The sequence below is a fragment of the Melanostigma gelatinosum genome, assembly GCF_949748355.1.
Source record: "Melanostigma gelatinosum genome assembly, chromosome: 12".
Lineage (NCBI taxonomy): Eukaryota > Metazoa > Chordata > Actinopteri > Perciformes > Zoarcidae > Melanostigma > Melanostigma gelatinosum.
The window spans coordinates 21,683,595-21,707,247 of NC_136645.1; the positions used below are offsets into that span (position 1 = coordinate 21,683,595).

Sequence of the window (23,653 nt, forward strand, 5' to 3'; positions counted from 1 at the left end):
AATACAAACAATACAAATCAAAGAATGAAAAGTAAAATCATGACACATTAGAATATATCTTCATCGAATAAACAGCTGAGTTGGTTCTTGTTCAGTAGTTTGGTTCAAACTTCTTTTGATTTGTTTCTATGAGTTTCCCCAAACTAGCACACAGTCAGTGATGAGTGAAGTAAAAGTGAACAATACAACATGAAGAATGAAGCTGGATTTAACTAAACCTTCATTTATACAGTGTTGTGATGGATTTGGACATTTTCAACGTCACTTATTAAAGTTTGTTTATTTGTTACACGATGATCAAAGATGATGAATTTAGTTTGTTCAAATCAAAACAACTCTTTACAAGTTGTGATTCTTTTTCCACAGATGCTGAATTTGATCTAGAAAGACTCGTGTTAAGTCATGTTTTTGGATATCTGTACTTTACTTTACTATTCATATTTCTGTTGACTTTTACTTTTACTTCACTACATTTTGCAAAGAAAACTGATACTTTGACTCCGATACATTTCCCCTGAAACCTTCGTTACTTGCTACAAAATCAAATCTATCTTTCGAAAAAAATGAATCATGAGAGCAGCGTCAGGGACTGTGGTGGAACACAGACTGCAAGCAAGCAGGTTTGGTGAATCAGTGGTCCTAGCAGCAAGTTAAATCATTGGTTGATCACGTTAATGCGCAATTGCAAACAAGTGCTCTCAAAGCCGCGGTGTTTTGATTCCCAGTGATGCCAGGATGCTACATGCTATAGCTAGCGAGCGACAACATGAGTAGAATTCCACTCTACAATGACTGATTTCATGATGGAAGCAGAAATGGAAGCACCTGCTACTCCCGCAACAAACGACGGTGGTGACGATCCAACACCCGTGGCCATATTTGCGAGAAATGTTTTCTTATGTTGGAGTGAAAGATTCTTCGTACCGGATGAAGTGCCTCTTACCCAAGCTACTGAAATATTGGCATTCAAAAACTCCCCATCCAACCTCAGGAAACACATTAAGATGAATCCCATGAGCCGGAACGTTAATGTTTAGTTATCATAATTAGCATAAACCTGTTTAGATGTCTAGCAGTGTTTCCCACAGGATTGGAATATATCTTTGGCGGGGGAGACAGATGTCTGATCTTCTAATTTAGCTATACATGGTGTATGGCTAATGGCTAATGTTCGTTAGCTATCGTAAATCAAATGAGACAATTACTGTAGTAGACAGATCGCTGGCGAGTTAGTGAGCTGAGGAAGTGTTGACAATTGTGAGATTTTGTTGATTTGAGTCATCTTAGCTATAATCATTGCAGCACTAGTTGGCTAACGTTAGCTAACTTAACGTTCGCTAGCCACCACATCATAGGATTGACAGGAGCCGCGAGAGCGCAGCCTTACGATTTGGGGCTAGCTAAAGTTGTTATGATGGCAGCAGTCGCCCAATTGCAGATTCAGCTTGAGCAAAACCTTTGCCTATTGTGTTCAAATCAGGCCCATAGGAGTTTACAAGGCAGGCGTCCTTTCTCTAAACACTGACCTGATGCATCAAGTGGATATTTTTTGCTGAAAACAATATTCTGCATTTGCTGGCCCCTCTACATCCTCTAGTCCAGGGGTCTCAAACTCAAGGCCCGTCATTTGATGTGGCCCGCGAATCCGCCAGCAAAAAAAATAAATAAAAATAATAATAATAATAATAATGAAAAGTTAGACTTGATAATAAAAATATCCCCGTCGTCGAAGTTATGGGACAGAAAGTCATAATTCTGAGATAGAAAGTCAAAATTATGATAGAAAGTCAAAATGATGAGATAGAAAGTCGAAGTTATGAGATAGAAAGTCAAAATGATGAGATAGAAAGTCGAAGTTATGAGATAGAAAGTCAAAATGATGAGATAGAAAGTCGAAGTTATGAGAAGCAGCTCTTTGGCTGGTTACTGTACACTTGAAATGGAAATGAAATACACATGAAATACTTCATGTGGGATTGTGCAAACACACCCTTGAAAGGATTTTAAGCTTTGAACAAAGTTATTGTAATAACTTGTTTGATATTTTCTTCAATAGTTTGATCTTTGATAGAGTAATGTGGGTTTCTTAACCCTCATTTAAAAAGGATTTAAGTTATAATAACAAAAATGTGCTTAAATATATTTTTACATTTATATAACTGCATGTACAATATTTTCACACTTGAATAAACAATAATCAAATGCAGAGACAGTTATTTACCATATGTTAGGAGTAGTTACATTTACACATTCTTACATTTACAACCGGCCCTTTGTGGGCGACCGTGATGCTGATGTGGCCCAGAGTGAAAATGAGTTTGAGACCCCTGCGCTAGTCGGAATGAGCAGACTTATAAACGCACTGTTACAACTCCTTCATAGTGTCATATTGCTTTTCGGAGAATTATGATGAAAAGTTTATAGTAGATGCAAAAGTTTACTTTTGATACTTAAGTCCAATAAATATCAGATACTTTCAGACTTTTACTCAAGTAGTACTCAAGCAGTACTTTTACTGGAGTAATTTTCCAGAAAGGTATCTTTACTTTTACTCAAGTATGGCTTTTGGGTACTTTATACACCACTGGACCTCGCTCAGCTCTTTCAGACATCCATCTGCAACACCACAAGTCCCAGAGAGCTCTCAACCCCCCAGAGTCCAGACCAGCTCAGGTGCCCCTCACCTGCTCCAACTGCATCTACAACCGCTGAGAGATCAGGTTGGTACTAACTAACATCAGCTGTGTGTGATCCTGTACACACTGAACTATCTGGTCAACAGAGAGAAAGTTTCTCTAACAGGAGGAGACTCTCCCTCCTACAGAGAACACAGAGACACTGAGGAACCAGGCCAGAACCCAAAACCAGGATAAAGAGGTTCAGTGAATGTGGTGTTGAAGGTGTGGAGGTGGATCAGTGTGTCAGAGGAGACTCTGTAGAAGGACAGAGAGCCAGCAGGACAGTCCACATACACTGCTACTCTACCAGAGGAGGAGGAGGAGGAGGAGGAGGAGATGAGTGTTGCTGTCTTATTGTGACAGACACAGTAACCATCATCAGAGCAATCCAGTCTCCAGGACTGATCATTCCATCCAAACCTACAGTCTCTACTGTTTCCTCTCCTTCTGATTCCTCTGTAACTCACTGATACAGAAACTCTTCCGCTCCACTCGACCTCCCAGTAGCAGCGACCAGTCAGACCAGTTCTACACAGCAGCTGAGGCCTGACATCAAATCTGTCTGGATGATCAGGATATGACTGATCCTCCTCCACATATGTCACCTTCCTGTTGTTGTCAGACAGTTTGAGTTTTCTGCTCACTGTGTTTGTGTCGAGTGTGAGTTCACAGGAATCTGATGGAGAGAACAAGACACAATACAGCTGCAGTTATTAATCTATCATCTGTTTGATGATGACATCAGAGATGTGAATGAGTGATGTCACAGTTTGAAGATGCTTTGTTTTCATGAATCAAACTCAAAGCACACTTACACTTCCTCAGACCTGGTCTGAACCATCGGACTCCAGCAGGCTCCACCCTGAAAGGAGGAGGGGGGTCAGAGCAGCATGAAACATGGACATTACATCACTCTCACACACAGAGCTTTGTTATTCATGTTCACATGGAGCACTTATTATTCATCAGCTCATACTCTTTGACTTCACTGGAGCTTCTTCTGATTGGCCGATGACGACAGCTCACCATGTTCACTTATTCATGATATTGTTGGGATCTAAAGGAGCGTGTTTGGGTTATCAGCATTTAAGAAACTGAATTCTTGACATCAATAGAATTATTGATGTATGTGTTACGGTAGAAGATACCTCATAACAAAGGGGAGGCCGGAGCCAGCCATGTGGCCGGCTTTGTGCCGTCGACACACACGCTGCGATAATAACGCTACCAAAACTGGTTTACAATTATAAGGAATTTAATTCCACTGATGTAAGCACGATTACAGTTATACATTGGAGTGTACACTCCTATGACATATTAAAACAATACAACCCCATTTGGAAAAAAACTACCTCAGGTCCCAGGACACAGCCGTCCCGCAGATTCACAAGCTAAAAGAGGCAGAAAAAACGCTTCTAACCCGCCCACATATTAATTCACGACTCCTCCCTTCCGTCTATCTCAATTTCTATTGGCTACCCACCCTCAGCTCAGCAAACGCCTGTCTTCACATCTGTCTCTTCTGAGCAGCTAACACATTCAATGATTGTCAGTTATTGTTTAATCCCATCTATAATAATCCTTCAAAATGAAAGTTAAACATCTGCAACTTGGCAGAAGTTTCATGCTTCTGCATGTTTGTTTATCTTAATTATGCATTCTCAAAACCCTTATGATTATGACTAACTATGAATTATTAATTATGAATTATTAAACACTTTTATTATATCTACTAACTACAGTTTTTTGCTCAAATTTCTTACAATTCCCCCCTAACTCACAGTTCACTGTGAGTTAGCTACTCAAATGTAGTTAGTTATTCGAATGTCCCTGGAGACCTCCCCCCTACTCAATCCAGGGAAAGGCTCCCTATCTATCTAAACCGAGGCAAAGAATTCATGCACACAGATATCATTTCAAGTATTTCTGTTCAGTTCGTTTCAAGATAGAGTGCGTTGAGAGTCACTGCCTTCCACGTCTTGGGGCTGGCAGGATCAGGATACACCCTGTAGGCTAGAGAACACATACTGAGAAGCCTTGACTGTTCTTTTACACGTGACAAAATTACATTTCTTAATCTTTACACCCTAAAATCCCTTTATAACCCAATTAAACAAAAAATTTAATCTCCAAATACTCATCCAAAACAATCCGTCTATTTTCCAAACTTCCAACATCTCACTGGATGTTTTAGAAGTCCATCTGGATGGTCAGGAACCGCTCGTGAAGTCCCTCTGGTGGCCTCATCTAGACTGTGGCCATCAGAAGCTCCAATTCGTCCTCATCCTCGTCACATAACTGGTTGCCTGGACTGGTGTCTGGCTCATCGGTGAAACAATAAACCCCTGTAGAGGTCCACGGATGCACGGGAACCCCCATCCACAGACAACTAGGCGGTCTATGATGACAGCACACAGAATAATTACGATTGCCAAAAATGTATGTTTTCACTGGCTAAGCATACTTCCCAACCAGTCGGTGAACGGATTCGTGACACCAGAGTTGTCTGCTAGCTCTTGGCTGAGTGCTGTCAGTCCCTCCAGAGCCCTGGTCACCGATCCATCAGGAGCTGTGTTATTTGGAATGAAAGTGCAGCACGCAGACCCAAACATCTGGCACACGCCACTTTTCTCTGCTAAATCATCTCTAATGCCATTCTGTTCTGCAAGGTCATTAAACTAGTCTTCGCCGGCTGTGCATGCAGTCCTGATATGGCGTCACTGGTGAAGTTTACTAAACGCTGTTGGTTATAGTAAATGTAGTTGATCCAATCGACATTTTTATTAATCATCACCCTCTGAGAGAAAACAGATTCTAAATCTGCTGCTATTTGATTTCTGGCTTGAAAATCATTAGACACCCCCCTTGGCAGTCTTATGACATCTTATGTACACTTGGTCATCAAAGGCCCCCTTCGGGCCGCCGGCATCTCTTTTGGATCTTCTGTTAGCATGTGGGCGTGGAGAGATGAGCTCTCCATAAGTTGCATCAGTGACAGGCAGGATATAGAATGACAATACAAGTTGCATCAACGCACCTGTCCAATCTTTAGGCAGGATTGGATGTATGGTTCTTCCTCCACACCACCACCATAAATCAGCTCTAGGTGCTGTCTGTCTTAACACACTGTTATATAGATAGTCGCTAGCGTTGTGACTGTGGCTACAATTTGCAATAATACTGCCTACATTGGGCCCCTTAGCTGTATCTGAGACTATACAATCAAATGGACCCTCTGTAACCTTGAACAGAGGTGGGGTATTATATTCTACAGGTGGGTAATGCCAGTGTAGCCTCTGACAAGTGTGTTGGAGGGGCAAAGTGTCATCAGTAAACAGAGTTAAAATACAACTAATTCAGGACTTAGGAGTCTGAATCTTGAAGGAACTGGTGTTGCTAGGGGTCTAGATCCTAAACACACAATACAATCAGTACTACTGGCTTGAAGCCGTATATTGTACCCACCATAAATTCCCATCTGCCATTCCAGTTTCCACCCCTTACCTCATTCTCTGCGTCAGTCGTATGTCGAACCTGGTCTTTTTACAGGCTTAACAATAATCCTAATGAGCCCTTGTGGGGCAGGACTATCAGTAGCCTTTCCCTGTATTACGTAAAGTCCCCAGTCAGTCAATTTAGGTAAGTCTTAAAGGATTACATCTACCCACCCCCTTTGTACACATCACAGGCATAATATGATAACCGCTTCCCATACTTATGTGTGGCAGGCCCACACTCGTCAGTTATGATGCACAAGGTTTTGGACATCCACCCGTAGATGTGTTCATACCTGGGACCGGAAACGACTTCACAGAAGTCGAACTGGACCGTTGATGTTGTACCTTCTTTGAACGTAAGAGTGAGAGTTACATTTTCATAGGTGAGCGTCGTCAGATAAGCCTCTCTACGTGGTCTAAGATCGGTTTGATTAGCTACTGAGGCTAAATGTCGAATCCTGATGTAGTCATGCATGTGTTCTGGTTCCTGTCTGTGGTTAATTCCACATACTAAGAGGGAAGCTACTCAACTCAGGAATAAAATAATTACAGACTTCCATAACCTACTGAAGCTAGAGTCTCCCAATGGAAAGCCTCGCTTAAACTGTGGGGGAAACGTCATTGTCAGTACTGTCTAAACCCTCTTTTGAGGTGTCTTTAACTTCAAATTTTCCTGTCTGATGTTCACTCCTGTCTCTGCGAGTGTCACACTTGTTACCTTCGCTGCTGCACAGTGAGTGAGGTGGTGTCAAGTTGCCAATACTACCTCCCATGGACCGGTCCACCTTGGTTCACTCCACTTGCGTTTGTGGACTTTTATCCACACCAGACTGCCTGGTGACACATCAGCCTGCTTCCTTTCGTCAGCTGCTGCTTCTGCGTTTGTCACCTGAGGAAACAACACTCGGCTCATGTTAGTTAGAGCTCCCGTATATTTCTCAATTTCTAGAGTTAGCAAGTCTAGTTGTGGTTTATCATGACGTCATTAAATCTCAAAAATTGTGAGTCGCACCTTTACTGAAAACTATTCTAAATGTGGATCTACAAAAAATGTTTGACACCTTACCATAAATGTTTGACACCTTACCATATTCCCCCTTCACCTCGATATCTCTGCTGTAAGGGATCACATGGCAACCATCTATGTATCTTGGCTATACCCTGAACCTCCCCATGGTCCTGGTGACAGCATGGGCATCTGTTGATGTCTCACGGGAGGAGGTCCAGCTGGACCTGGTCGTAGGTGCTGCTGATGTTGTGGTGGGAACGGAGCATGTTGTGGTGCTGCATTGATCGGTCCTCCTGCTCTTTTATGAGGGCAATCTCTCACCCAATGACCTTCTCTCCCACATACGTAGCACACTCCTTTACTTACAAGACCCCCATGCCCCCCTTTATCGTTACCTCTCCCTCTGTTGGATGCACCACTTCTGCATCGTGGTGGGGGCTGATTGTACACCACTGTGGGGGCTGGTACTGCTGGATTTTGTTGCTGCTGGGCTTCTGCTGCTATCATCTGTTTCTTGGCCTGAACTTTTCTATTTAATTCTCTGTCGACCTCTGCTACTTGCAGTTTCAGCAGTCGCCGCTGCATTCTCTTTATATCCTCGTCTTCTTTACTTTCTGCTCGTCTTTCCTCTATCTGCTGTTGCAAATCTTTTCTGATGCATTCTACTTCTCTTACTTCACATTTTAGTCTTCCCACCAGTTCTCCTACTTCCCTTACTCCACATCTTAGTTTTCTTACCAGTTCTCCTGCTTCCTTCCTCTGCTTCTTTAATGTGAACATTATGCAGCCTAGGAGTATTCAAATGTGTGTATTAAATGTGCATGCTTGTCATCACATGAATCAAAATCAACTCACCCTCTGTGCTGTATGGCGTGTGGCCGCTGACTCCAAAACTGGGATCCGCTGCTCCACTTCCCAGATCTGGACCCACTCAGCCACTCACCTTGACTAATACAAACACAGAACTGCCAAAAGTTCAGCAGTAAATGTTAGCATACGTCTGTAGTGTAAGAGAGGTCAACGATCTCTCAAATATGTTGCGCCGTCTGTGTCAAAATTGATTCTTAGGAACTGTGTAAATTAGTAAATGTACCAAAATTAGTCAATACTGGATATGTGAAGGAATCTCGAATCCAAAATTGAAGCTAGAATTCCGAAATCAAACTCAGCATCTAAATCAGAATCACAATCACAATCCAGTTCCAAATCAGAATTTGAAAGGTTTAAAATTGGAAGTAAAATGAAATTAAAAAACAATGAATAATTAATCAATTAAATATTAAATTCAACTTTAAAAATCAATAACTGTGTTCAAAGATATTCAATCAGAAATACCAATGTAAGTCAAACTGTTGAACTGCACTTACACTCTGGTCTGCACAATACTGAGTCACAATTAAGTTCAAGAATTGAAGAAACACAACTGAAACCATTAATCTTTGTTAAAATGCTGAACTAAAACCAAAGTCAACGACTAAAGTTATAATGCTTAATTAAAACTAAGGTCAGGATATGAGCTCACAGCTCTTAGACAATGAATCTCTGAAAATTCAGATTCTAAACACTTCTTTACGGTTACCTGCAGTTAGTCCTTCTTCTGTTTAATTGTTTTTAAATCTCCTTTTCTTTTGCCTTATGTTCTGATGCTTTTAATGGTTTTATGTGAAGCACTTTGAAATGTGCTATATAAATAAACTTGCCTTGCCGTCTGCGCCGAACCGGAAGTTGTTCTGCGCCAAACCGGAAGTTGTCATGAAACCGGCTTTTTTACAGATATGCTATCCGCAATGCTAACGAAAAAACGGAGCTTCTGATAGAGCGTACGCACACACAAGTATCACCAAAATCCCACACTTTAATTCCACTCATACGCCTTCTGTCTCCTCTCTCAATCCAGCCGTTATTTTATTTTATAAGCACTTATTTTACATACAGGGTCCCGCAACGCCGGAGCTACACGTAGCTAGCGTTAGCTCCTCACAGCGCGGTCATGCAATATCAATCATTTTAAACGTATTTCCACGCTGCTAAAACACAGACTAGTCACACGTATTATTGGACTTATTTAGTCATCATTTTAAACGTATTTCCACGCTGCTAAAACACAGACTAGTCACACGTATTATCGGACTTATCGTCCGGTTTTTTCCTTAAACCCTCTGGTTTAACCAGACCCTACGATCGTCGTATATAACCCTTCACCCAGTGTGTTCTCACAATCGTATCGCCAACACGGCAACCACGCACATGACAAGACACAATTGTTACCGGACTTATTTATCTTTTACCCACCCGAACGTCCTTTAATATCTTGCATTCAAAAGCCTCCCAGCACCCCGCGGCAATCTTACCTTTTGCAGACTCGATTCCCGGCAGCAGTGCCTGGTTGCTTCCAAAGCTACCGAAGCTGTCCTGGCTCACCAGCTCCTTCTTGTCAGTGTATTTATTCCATTTTGAACCACACCATCCAAAACTCAAACTCTAGGTAAGGCCGGCGAGGTAATCCGCGGACATCGGGCTCTTACCTATACCGAGCAGTGTTGGTCCGCCACTCCCAAAGAACACGCAGTTCGGCCTATCAGGGCTGCCGCCCATCAACGCTTATCGATTCAGCGCTCCCAGTCCTCGCAGTTTACCAAACGCTCTGAATCTCAGTATTCACTGAACTAGTCCCCTCTCTTCAGACTGCAAATCGTACTTACCTCAGTGGACATGGCCTCCCTCGTGGAACGTACCCACCGGCAACGCAGCGCTAGCCGTTAGCAGCGCTTAGCCAAGCAGAGATTCCCCTAAGATCTAGTAGCTAACTCACAGATTTCATGAAACGGCTCTGCCGACCGATATTGTGGGCCCAGGATTGTCTGCTTGACTACCGCCGCCGTCAGCACACACAGCGAGGCCGGCAAGACTGTCCCATCTGGGGTTCGCCAAATTTGTTACGGTAGAAGATACCTCATAACAAAGGGGAGGCCGGAGCCAGCCATGTGGCCGGCTTTGTGCCGTCGACACACACGCTGCGATAATAACGCTACCAAAACTGGTTTACAATTATAAGGAATTTAATTCCACTGATGTAAGCACGATTACAGTTATACATTGGAGTGTACACTCCTATGACATATTAAAACAATACAACCCCATTTGGAAAAAAACTACCTCAGGTCCCAGGACACAGCCGTCCCGCAGATTCACAAGCTAAAAGAGGCAGAAAAAACGCTTCTAACCCGCCCACATATTAATTCACGACTCCTCCCTTCCGTCTATCTCAATTTCTATTGGCTACCCACCCTCAGCTCAGCAAACGCCTGTCTTCACATCTGTCTCTTCTGAGCAGCTAACACATTCAATGATTGTCAGTTATTGTTTAATCCCATCTATAATAATCCTTCAAAATGAAAGTTAAACATCTGCAACTTGGCAGAAGTTTCATGCTTCTGCATGTTTGTTTATCTTAATTATGCATTCTCAAAACCCTTATGATTATGACTAACTATGAATTATTAATTATGAATTATTAAACACTTTTATTATATCTACTAACTACAGTTTTTTGCTCAAATTTCTTACATATGTAACAATTATTAATGATTATTAATAAAAATGGGGCACCACCCTGCGAACAGGGACCAATAACCAAACGATAAAACTAAGTCTCATAATTAGTAGTCACTCATAATGTCAATAGTCTGCGTATGACTATACATTCAGTGACAGTGAAGGTTTTAAGTTCGAGCACAGGCTACTACATACAGTCTTATCAAATACATATGCACAAGTAATCACAGACGACTGCTCCTTAAAGTATAACAGAGTTTATTAAATCAAAATAATAAATGATCAAATCAATTAATATTGCAACCAACAAACGTTATCATACAATTTTATATGCCTAAACTAAAGAATGAATAAAATGGATGAGGGTGTATGTCTGTGTGTGTGTGTGTGTATGTGTGTGTGTGTGTGTAAAGAAAGGAGAGTCTTTAAGCTACAGCTAAAGACTACAAAGATGGCGGCGTCGAGTGACGCGGACAAAAGGGGAGGGGCTTTAAGATACTACAGCTAAACTACCACCAGATGGCGGAGTCGAGTGACTCGGGCAAAATGGCGGTGAGACTGCTGTATGTAATCACGTGTGCCGATGCACACATGTGTTGTGAGGCGATCGTTTGAACGGGGTTTCCCTCAGGGGCAGAGATAGGAGCTGTGTGTGTTATGTGAGAAGAGGAATAAAAGGGGAGAGAGAGGAATCAGAGTTTCTGTGTGCGATGTCGCGTTGTAGTGAAAATGAGGATCGCCGATCGTATCTCACACAAGTTGCCGTTGTCGCTTGGCGAACTGACGACACTTATGCCCGATAGTCGCGTTTCCACACTTCACTCACAGAATCGATTCAAGGAAATAGAGCAAGAACAAAAATGAAATCAAATAATCCCAAAAGCAACAGTCAAACAGTTAATACACAATGCAACGGAACTTCTCTGGTCCGTAATGATTGCGTAAATACCTCCGTATAATGCGACAGTGTCTTAACACAAACAGAATACGGGAATGCACCATAGAGCGGATTTTCTGGTCCGCGAGGGATTGCGCAATACCTCGATATCACGCGACAGTAACTTAAACACACAAAAACACGGGAATATCAACATATAAATGAATGGCCTGAATTAAATTTAAGTTAATTTAAGCTAAGCTATGCCCAGATGCAATGAACCTTACTTGTCGATGCTTCGTTGCAACGGAAAAGTGTTCGTGGGGAAGTTGTTCCTCCAGAAGAAGAAAAAGGCGTCAGGGGACTGCGTCTTTCAGCGCGGCTGATGAGCGGCTGTTGTGTTCGGTCCGCTGTGGCGTGTCTCGTGTGAGCTCACGCAGGTCCGATCTGTACTCGCTGCAGGGAGTACAGTTTAACTTCGGCTGAGACGGCGTGGTCCGTACGTCTCCCGGAAATCATCGGTCAGGAGAGGATTAGACGTCTTCCTGCCGGAGTGTGCACAAAAAGAAAAAGAAGCGGAGACGGGTCGTGGGAGGGATTCGTCTAGGCGGAGTAAAGGAGCCTTACTCAAAGTGGAGCACTGTCTGTTTCGTCCAGCGAAATGGCTCGTGACCTGTCAGGGTTTGAGGAGGGGAGAAGGCCGTTGCTTCCTCGTGACCTGCGTGGCCAGCGTCGCGCTGGCGGGGAAAGCTGGATCTTCTGTGGCCTGGACGGGGGTCCGAGCGAAGAGAGCATTGTGTGCTCCCTGTTCGACGGAGGTCGAAGGGAAAAAGCAATGAGTTGTGTACTGCAGTTAGTTTTGTAGAACAGTGGTTGAACCACAGGGGTCCTGGGGTGTCTTGGCTCTCGGCCAATGAGATTGCAGCGGTGCATTCAGGTGACCATGGTTTTTGGGGGGGGGGGGGGGGGGGGGGATTCACACCCTAGTGTGAAATTCCTTCAGAGGAGGTTTGCTCTCATCAAACTACAAATCAGGATGAAACCTTTGCTTGAAAAAGTGAAGGCCTGATTCTCTTTGTCCACAGGACATGTTGAAGCCATATGGTCAGACCCCAACAATATATTGTTATCAGTGTTATATTGACAATCATCCATTTCAGACTCAGTTTCCTCTTCCAGTCAGTCAGTAAATCACATGTTTAAACCTTCATCAATTGATTTCTTTGTCCACTTGTGGTTCAGTGAAAACAAGCTGTAAACGCAACATCTGACATATTATCAGCTTATAAAGTAGTTGTGTCGAACATGATATCAACCAGCTGCTTCCACATCCAGCAGTTACACATCAACATGATGATTCATCAGGACTCTTTGTGTTTGTGTCACCTGATGAATGGAAGTCCAATATTCTCTCTCTTTTAGCTCTGTTTTTGGTCTCCACCACCTCCTGAGGGAAACATCTGTCTCTTTAGCTGCTGAAAAGCTCTGTAGAGCTGCAGAGACAGAGACAATTCTCTGTGGGTTCATCACCACCACACGACTCTTCACCGTTACCCAGAGTCAGCTGATCCATTGTCAGTATAGAAGTATTGATTGTTGGATGTTTTGGTCCTGACAAGCGACCTCTTGTGTTTGTGTAATAATGACTGTTGTCTCTCAGAAGTGAAGGAGAAAGTAGCCTGAAATCACTTCAACACCACAAACCCTCTGATGGAGGAGGTCGGGTGGATGACGGCATATCATATCTGTCTCTTGCATCTACAATTCTCCTCTGCTCTCTGTATCGCGCACAGCGGAGTTCCGCCACGATGCGCGCACACACACACACAGACACGTGCGTAAACACACAGACACTTGCACACACATACAGGTGAGCACACTTCCACCAGCGGACAGAGAGCGAGCGTCGGAAAATATGCTGCATCAACAACCTGAAAAGCAGACAACAATATCTGCGTTTTTTAAACGCTTCCAGGGTGGTGAAGATGGCAACACTCGCTCTCCTGCGAGTAGCAGCCCGAGTAGCTCTCCTGCTCCAAGTACAGAAAAGAGCCCAAGTACTGCACACTTTGTGGATAATTGTCATAAAAAGAAATGTTCCGATGTTTCGTTCAATGTACAGTTCAAATAATTGTTCAGTATTGACTGCTGTCATTAACCTCCCCCCCCCCCCCAAAGCTGTAAACCTAGGGGAAACACTGACATTGACGCATGTCAACCCACCATGATGCCCGTCGACATGTCAAGATACACCACTGTCCTATTTTCTGATGTTGAAACAAGACAACGATCCAGAAAAACCATCACATTCCCTCCCTGTTTTGGCTCATCTTGGCTACTGTTCCCTGACTACTTCTGTCTGTATTGATGGTCTGATGTGGGACACAAACAGTTTGAGTCTCTGGTAGTTTGAGGTCAGCTTGGTGTGTCAGGGTCATATTAACCAGGCTGACAGTGTAAGAGACAAAAAGTCTCCAGCTCTACCTCCTCTATGAGACTGATTGTCTGTGGCTGCAGAAGGCCTCTTCATACCTGAGAGGTTCCAGTCTCCATTGTGGATCATCCAGTCCAGCAGACAGCAGCTTCACTCCTGAGTCTCCTGGATGATTGTAGCTCAGGTCCAGCTCTCTCAGATGGGAGGGGTTGGAGTTCAGAGCTGAGGCCAGAGAAGCACAGCCTTCCTCTGTGATCAGACAGCCTGACAGGCTGCAAACACACAAAACAACACACAAGTCACATGTTTGTGTGTAAACTTTAATCTTAGTACTTAGTCCAAGAAAAGTAATTCACAGGGTCACCTGAGAGTTTCCAGTTCACAGTGTGGACTCTCTAGTCCAGCAGACAGCAGCTTCACTCCTGAATCCTGCAGGTCATTGTTACTCAGGTCCAGCTCTCTCAGTCTAGTGGACTGGGAGCTGAGAACTGAGGACAGAGCTCCACAGCTTCTCTCTGAGAGGTTACAGTCACTCAGTCTGAAGAGACAATGATAAAGAAAAAATAAACAACACAGAGAAAAAATTGAATATTTAAGTTATGATCTATGAATCTAACTCTCTCTGTACTTACAGAGCTTTGTTGGAGGCTTTGACCACTGGCAGCAGCCTCAGAAGAGCATCCTCTGAAGCAGAGTATTTCTTCAGGTCAAACACATCCAGATCTTTTTCTGATGACAGTAAGATGAAGACCAGAGCTGACCACTGAGCAGGAGACAGTTCATCTGTGGAGAGACGTCCTGAACTCAGGGACTGTTGGATCTCCTCCACTAGAGAACGATCATTCAGTTCATTTAGACAGTGGAACAGATTGATGCTTTTCTCTGGAGACACATTCTCACTGATCTTCTTCTTGATGTACTGGACTGTTCTCTGATTGATCTGTGAGCTACTTCCTGTCTGTGTCAGCAGACCTCGTAGGAGAGTCTGATTGGTCTCCAGTGAAAGACCCAGGAGGAAGCGGAGGAACAAGTCCAGGTGTCCATTTGGACTCTGTAAGGTCTTGTCCACAGCACTCTGGTAGAGATGTGTTAGTTCCGGTTTGTCTCTAAAGACTTCAGACAACCGGGAGGTTGTTTGTTCTTCTGACAGCAGATTCATTCCAGAGTTGATGAAGGTCAGATGGACATGAAGAGCAGCCATGAACTCCTGAACACTCAGATGGACGAAGCAGAACACCTTGTCCTGGTACAGTCCTCTCTCCTCTCTAAAGATCTGTGTGAACACTCCTGAGTACACTGAGGCTGCTCTGATATCAATGCCACACTCTGTCAGGTTGGATTCATAGAATATCAGGTTGCCTTTCTGCAGCTGATCGAAAGCCAGTTCTCCCAAAGACTCAGTCATCTTCCTGCTCTCTGGACTCCAGTGTGGATCTGTCTCAGCTCCTCCATCATACTTGACCTTCTTCAGTTTGGCCTGAACCACCAGGAAGTGGATGTACATCTCAGTCAGGGTCTTGGGCAGCTCTCCTCCCTCTCTGGTCTTCAACACATCCTCCAGAACTGTAGCAGTGATCCAGCAGAAGACTGGGATGTGGCACATGATGTGGAGGCTTCGTGAGGTCTTGATGTGGGAGATGATCCTGCTGGCCTGCTCCTCATCTCTGAATCTCTTCCTGAAGTACTCCTCCTTCTGTGGGTCAGTGAACCCTCTGACCTCTGTCACCATGTCAACACACTCAGGAGGGATCTGATTGGCTGCTGCAGGTCGTGTGGTTATCCAGAGGCGAGCAGAGGGAAGCAGTTTTCCCCTGAAGAGGTTTGTCAGCAGCACATCCACTGAGGTGGACTCAGTAACATCAGTCAGGATCTCATTGTTGTGGAAGTCCAGAGGAAGGCGACACTCATCCAGACCGTCAAAGATGAACAGAACCAGGAACTCTTCAAACCTGCAGATTCCTGCTTCTTTGGTTTCACTGAAGAAGTGATGAACAAGTTCCACCAAGCTGTACTGTTTCTCTTTCAGCACATTCAGCTCTCTGAAAGTGAACGGAAATGTGAACTGTATGTCCTGGTTGGCTTTGTCTTCAGCCCAGTCCAGAGTGAACTTCTGTGTTAAGACTGTTTTCCCAATGCCAGCCACTCCCTTTGTCATCACTGTTCTGATTGGTTCCTCTCTTCCAGGTGAGGCTTTAAAGATGTCTTCTCGTCTGATGGTTGTTTCTGGTCTGTGTGGTTTCCTGGATGCCGTTTCAATCTGTCTGACCTCATGTTCATCATTGACCTCTGCAGTCCCTCCCTCTGTGATGTAGAGCTCTGTGTAGATCTGATTCAGAAGGGTTAGGTTTCCTGCTTTAGCGATTCCCTCAAACACACACTGGAACTTCTTCTTCAGGTTAGATTTGAGTTCACGCTGACAAACTGGAGCAAGAAGTCCTGAATGACTTCCTGAATAAAAACAAAGAACATGAATGAATAAATGATTAGACAAATTCATCAACATATCAGGATATATGTTGGTCCATCTCTTGAGACATTAGTAAACGTCCCATTTATCCAGCATGTTAAATCTTTAGAGAAATCCTCTTACTGCTCTGCAGACAGTCAGCCAGCTCCTCCTGCTTCATTCTCCTCAGGAAGTGCAGTGTGATCTTCACAAATGCTTCTCTGCTGCTCCTCCTCTGCTCTTCATCCTCACCATCCAGCACCTCCTCATCCTGCCTCTGACTCTCACAGCATTCTGGGTAATAATCTGAACTCAGTCCCTTCTGGATCTTCTTCAGCTCGTTCTTCACAAAAGTGACGATGTTCTCCTCCAGCAGCTGGAACAGAATGTTCTATGAATGACACAAACTAAAACCATGGAACCAAACATCAGATCCATGTTGGACAGACTGACAATCCACTGGTCTACAAAGTGCAGCATGGAGATGATTGTGAACAGAATAGATGTAAAAGTAGTTGGACATGTACAGACCATAAATATGGAGTCCAGGTGTGTTTGATGCTGCTGGGCAGACTGACCTCTGGGAACCTCTGAGCTCTCCTGGTCCTCTCTGAGGAGGAATCAAGAAGAATCAGCTCACATTGTGTCTGTCCACACAGAGACCAATGCAAGGTAAAGGTCCATGAAGTGCTATCTGGATGTGGATCAGATGAGTCTCTGTACTGGTACTGGCAAGGCACCCAGAACCTCCAGCTGCTCCAGTGGAGCGTCTCAGTGTCAGAGTTTGTACTGGGCAGCTCCCAGTGTGAAAGAATGACACTAAACCAGTAAAGTGTCTCAGTTCAAACATGAGTCATCACAGATGAGAAAGTAGGCGGAGTTTGAACTTGTCTCTCAGCTCTCTTCATGTATTATTCCCTTAACGCCACTTTTTATGTGAACAGCTGCGGTCGACACGATGAATGTCTTTAGGAGAGACTGTCTGAACATGGGAGAAGTTATATCCATACATATTCCAACAATATCACGTCTCCCTCTCTGTATGACAGACGGCTTTTCCCATCAAATCGAAAAACTTTAGATCTCATATGTCGTATAAAGTTATTTTCTAGCATAACCCGAGTCTTACTCTCAGTTACAGCTTACATCTGATCAGCACATGGAGGTTGTCCTTTAAAGTCAGTTAAACGTTGATTTGACTGGTTGCTCTTGAAGGACAGACAGCTGACCTCGGGACAGCCTGGTCTCTGCTGCTGGACCCTAAAAAAGAAAAACAGCACAGAAAAATGTGCATGTTGTAGAAAAACTGAAGATAAATGTTAAATCTTTCAACAGACAATAACTGGAATGGTTAGAAGTTAGAAATGCCTTATTGTCAGTTATAAATTCTTACCTTCCATCAGAAGATTTTATAAAATCAAGAGGACTCTCCATGTTCAAGGACACACAGTTGGGTTCAGGTCCAGGTTCTGGAGATTCTGGTCTCCGATGGATCCTGAAACAAAAACAGTATTGACACGAGTACATATTGAATAAACTTTGTCCTTGACAATGTAATGAAGAAAAACATGCCATGTGTCCACTTTATTAGGTACATCTGTGAAGTCTAAAACAATTCAATAAAACAGTGCTGCACTAAATTCTGCCTTTACAAAGATGATAATGTTCAGTTTTTGTGTCAGAAATGTGTTAAATCAGTTATATGTGTATTACTGAAGTAACAGTTAAAGGTGGTGTTGTACTGGACTACATGAGACTGACTCAGTTAAAGGTGGTGTTTTACTGGACTACATTCTACTGACTCAGTTAAAGGTGGTGTTGTACTGGACTACATGAGACTGACTCAGTTAAAGGTGGTGTTGTACTGGACTACATTCTACTGACTCAGTTAAAGGTGGTGTTGTACTGGATTACATTATACTGACTCAGTTAAAGGTGGTGTTGTAATGGAGTACATTATACTGACTCAGTTAAAGGTGGTGTTGTACTGGACTACATGATACTGACTCAGTTAAAGGTGGTGTTGTACTGGACTACATTCTACTGACTCAGTTAAAGGTGGTGTTGTAATGGACTACATTATACTGACTCAGTTAAAGGTGGTGTTGTAATGGACTACATTATACTGACTCAGTTAAAGGTGGTGTTGTAATGGACTACATTATACTGACTCAGTTAAAGGTGGTGTTGTAATGGACTACATTATACTGACTTAGTTAAAGGTGGTGTACTGGACTACATTATACTGACTCAGTTAAAGGTGGTGTTGTAATGGACTACATTATACTGACTCAGTTAAAGGTGGTGTACTGGACTACATTAGACTGACTCAGTTAAAGGTGGCGTTGTACTGGATTACATTATACTGACTCAGTTAAAGGTGGTGTTGTAATGGACTACATGATACTGACTCAGTTAAAGGTGGTGTTGTAATGGACTACATGAGACTGACTCAGTTAAAGGTGGTGTTGTACTGGACTACATTCTACTGACTCAGTTAAAGGTGGTGTTGTAATGGACTACATTATACTGACTCAGTTAAAGGTGGTGTACTGGACTACATTAGACTGACTCAGTTAAAGGTGGCGTTGTACTGGATTACATTATACTGACTCAGTTAAAGGTGGTGTTGTAATGGATTACATTATACTGACTCAGTTAAAGGTGGTGTTGTACTGGACTACATTCTACTGACTCAGTTAAAGGTGGTGTTGTAATGGACTACATTATACTGACTCAGTTAAAGGTGGTGTTGTAATGGACTACATGATACTGACTCAGTTAAAGGTGGTGTTGTAATGGACTACATTATACTGACTCAGTTAAAGGTGGTGTTGTAATGGACTACATTATACTGACTCAGTTAAAGGTGGTGTTGTAATGGACTACATTATACTGACTCAGTTAAAGGTGGTGTACTGGACTACATTATACTGACTCAGTTAAAGGTGGTGTTGTAATGGACTACATTATACTGACTCAGTTAAAGGTGGTGTACTGGACTACATTAGACTGACTCAGTTAAAGGTGGTGTTGTACTGGACTACATTATACTGACTCAGTTAAAGGTGGTGTACTGGACTACATTAGACTGACTCAGTTAAAGGTGTTGTTGTACTGGACTACATGAGACTGACTCAGTTAAAGGTGGTGTTGTAATGGACTACATTATACTGACTCAGTTAAAGGTGGTGTTGTACTGGACTACATGATACTGACTCAGTTAAAGGTGGTGTACTGGACTACATTAGACTGACTCAGTTAAAGGTGGTGTTGTAATGGACTACATTATACTGACTCAGTTAAAGGTGGTGTTGTACTGGACTACATGATACTGACTCAGTTAAAGGTGGTGTACTGGACTACATTAGACTGACTCAGTTAAAGGTGTTGTTGTACTGGACTACATTATACTGACTCAGTTAAAGGTGGTGTTGTAATGGACTACATTATACTGATTCAGTTAAAGGTGGTGTTGTAATAGACTACATTATACTGACTCAGTTAAAGGTGGTGTTGTAATGGACTACATTATACTGACTCAGTTAAAGGTGGTGTTGTACTGGACTACATGATACTGACTCAGTTAAAGGTGGTGTACTGGACTACATTAGACTGACTCAGTTAAAGGTGGTGTTGTAATGGACTACATTATACTGACTCAGTTAAAGGTGGTGTACTGGACTGCATTAGACTGGCTCAGTTAAAGGTGGTGTTGTACTGGACTACATTATACTGACTCAGTTAAAGGTGGTGTTGTAATGGACTACATTATACTGACTCAGTTAAAGGTGGTGTACTGGACTGCATTAGACTGGCTCAGTTAAAGGTGGTGTTGTACTGGACTACATTATACTGACTCAGTTAAAGGTGGTGTTGTAATGGACTACATTATACTGACTCAGTTAAAGGTGGTGTACTGGACTACATTAGACTGACACAGTTAAAGGTGGCGTTGTACTGGATTACATTATACTGACTCAGTTAAAGGTGGTGTTGTAATGGACTACATGATACTGACTCAGTTAAAGGTGGTGTTGTAATGGACTACATGAGACTGACTCAGTTAAAGGTGGTGTTGTAATGGACTACATTATACTGACTCAGTTAAAGGTGGTGTTGTAATGGACTACATGATACTGACTCAGTTAAAGGTGGTGTTGTAATGGACTACATTATACTGACTCAGTTAAAGGTGTTGTTGTAATGGACTACATTATACTGACTCAGTTAAAGGTGGTGTACTGGACTACATTATACTGACTCAGTTAAAGGTGGTGTTGTAATGGACTACATTATACTGACTCAGTTAAAGGTGGTGTACTGGACTACATTAGACTGACTCAGTTAAAGGTGGTGTTGTACTGGACTACATTATACTGACTCAGTTAAAGGTGGTGTACTGGACTACATTAGACTGACTCAGTTAAAGGTGTTGTTGTACTGGACTACATGAGACTGACTCAGTTAAAGGTGGTGTTGTAATGGACTACATTATACTGACTCAGTTAAAGGTGGTGTTGTACTGGACTACATGATACTGACTCAGTTAAAGGTGGTGTACTGGACTACATTAGACTGACTCAGTTAAAGGTGGTGTTGTAATGGACTACATTATACTGACTCAGTTAAAGGTGGTGTTGTACTGGACTACATGATACTGACTCAGTTAAAGGTGGTGTACTGGACTACATTAGACTGACTCAGTTAAAGGTGTTGTTGTACTGGACTACATTATACTGACTCAGTTAAAGGTGGTGTTGTAATGGACTACATTATACTGATTCAGTTAAAGGTGGTGTTGTAATAGACTACATTATACTGACTCAGTTAAAGGTGGTGTTGTAATGGACTACATTATACTGACTCAGTTAAAGGTGGTGTTGTACTGGACTACATGATACTGACTCAGTTAAAGGTGGTGTACTGGACTACATTAGACTGACTCAGTTAAAGGTGGTGTTGTAATGGACTACATTATACTGACTCAGTTAAAGGTGGTGTACTGGACTGCATTAGACTGGCTCAGTTAAAGGTGGTGTTGTACTGGACTACATTATACTGACTCAGTTAAAGGTGGTGTTGTAATGGACTACATTATACTGACTCAGTTAAAGGTGGTGTACTGGACTACATTAGACTGACTCAGTTAAAGGTGGTGTTGTACTGGATTACATTATAATTACTCAATTAAAGGTGGTGTTGTACTGGACTACATTCTACTGACTCAGTTAAAGGTGGTGTTGTAATGGACTACATTCTACTGACTCAGTTAAAGGTGGTGTTGTAATGGACTACATTATACTGACTCAGTTAAAGGTGGTGTTGTACTGGACTACATTATACTGACTCAGTTAAAGGTGGCGTTGTACTGGACTACATGAGACTGACTCAGTTAAAGGTGGTGTTGTACTGGACTACATTATACTGACTCAGTTAAAGGTGGTGTTGTACTGGACTACATTATACTGACTCAGTTAAAGGTGGTGTTGTACTAGACTACATTCTACTGACTCAGTTAAAGGTGGTGTTGTAATGGACTACATTATACTGAGAGCTTTGTTTGAGGGTCAGAATATTAGGAACCCCTCTGAATATAATGAAGTCTGGTACAACACCATCAGTAACTTTGACCTCAGTGATAAAACATAATGAACTGAGTGAACTCCTCTGTGACGGTGTCAGTAAAAAGTGAACACTATGTGTGAACAGTTAGAGATGGTCATCTCACCTCTGAGCTTTGGTCTGGCTGGTTTTAGAGGGAGGGACTCCCTCCTCTCTGTCCTCACACTTATTCATAGCGTGCGTCCATCTTTGAAGGCGAAAGGTTGCTCCATAGACCGGTCACTCTTCATGGACACACAGCTGGGTCCAGGTCCAGGACAGTCTGGGTTCTGATGGATCCCATGGTCACATGTGTAGAAACAGAGTCAGTGAATGAAAGACTTTGAGTCACGGTCAGTTAGAGATGGTCATCTCACCTCTGAGCTTTGGTCCGGCTGGTTTTAGAGGGAGGGGCTCCCTCCTCTCTGTCCTCACACTGATTCATAGCAGAGTCCACACCTTCACACAAACACAACAACATTATTTATCTTCATCATGACAAACACACACAATACTAAATACTAAATACACTCATGGGACAGTTTCCATGTCGTTGTCACTTTGAGCTGCAGAGTCATCTCTAAGAAATGACGTTCACAATGCTCTTTAGTCTGTTGGCTTGTTTGAAGACTAGAGGAAGACACTTCATGTGGCTTTTTAGTGGCCTGTCTTTGGGGATGACGTCACTTTTCACTTCTATTTGACTGACTTTGAAAAGCTCTTCAACATTTGAAATGTTCCTCTGTTTCCAAGTCTACTTCATCCAGTCAGAGCATGAAGCAGCTAATCCAAAATCAGTCATGCGACCTTGTTAGCTGCTGCTGAGAGTCTCTCAGGTGTGTTTCAGTAACAGTCCTGACAGACCCCAGATCAGACTGAACTCCTCTTCTTCATCACAGTGTCATCATTCAAAGCAACACTTCATCTGGACTTCAACATTCAAACTAACAGCAGCTTCTCTCTGCCTGCTCACACAGGCAGCCATCTTGTTTCCCAGCTGACGTTTGTGTTTGAAAGCAGCTTTAAACATTCACACGTTCACAAAAATCAACGACGTCATTTCAACCAATCACAGCTCCACTTACTGAACTTTTAGCATGAACTTCATCAGTGTGCAGCTCTCTTCTGTCCTCAGCAGGTCTGTGTAGAAAAGGAGCTCCGTGCTTCACTTCAACTTAAACTTCCATCAGACGAAGTGAAGTGACGCAGCTTCTTATCCTTCATCAGAGAGTATGTGTGTCCTCACGTCACCATCAAAGTATGCAGTCTGACTGGTTGGACTTAGTCTCAGTCTGAGCTGCGTTCACAGGATCAAATGTCATTGTGAACACAAACCTCCTCACAGCTCAATCAAGAGTCTTTCAGGATCAAACTCAGCATCTGTGACAAAATCATTTCAACTTATAAAGAGTTGCTTTGACATCAGACTGGATTCTGTTGTTTAGACCAGATAGTTCAGAGGATCCATGCACCCCCCTCTTTGTCACCTTGTCTTCTTGTATGTAGACTAGTAGGGAACAGATGATCAAGTAGAAACTTGTTGTGTAGAGTTT

General features: G+C 42.9%; 1 protein-coding gene across 1 annotated transcript; it reads right to left on the minus strand.

Annotated features, from left to right (window-relative positions):
• Window positions 1-2,818: 2,818 nt before the first annotated feature.
• LOC306785815 (protein NLRC3-like) lies at window positions 2,819-22,545 on the minus strand (the record flags this gene model as incomplete). The annotated part of the gene is made up of 8 exons (XM_079280319.1): window positions 2,819-3,354; window positions 3,494-3,540; window positions 14,149-14,322; window positions 14,415-14,588; window positions 14,683-16,486; window positions 16,641-16,872; window positions 17,028-17,106; window positions 22,478-22,545. The coding sequence occupies 8 exons, from the start codon at window positions 22,543-22,545 to the stop codon at window positions 2,819-2,821; spliced, it is 3,114 nt and encodes a 1,037-aa protein (XP_079136445.1).
• Window positions 22,546-23,653: the final 1,108 nt, after the last annotated feature.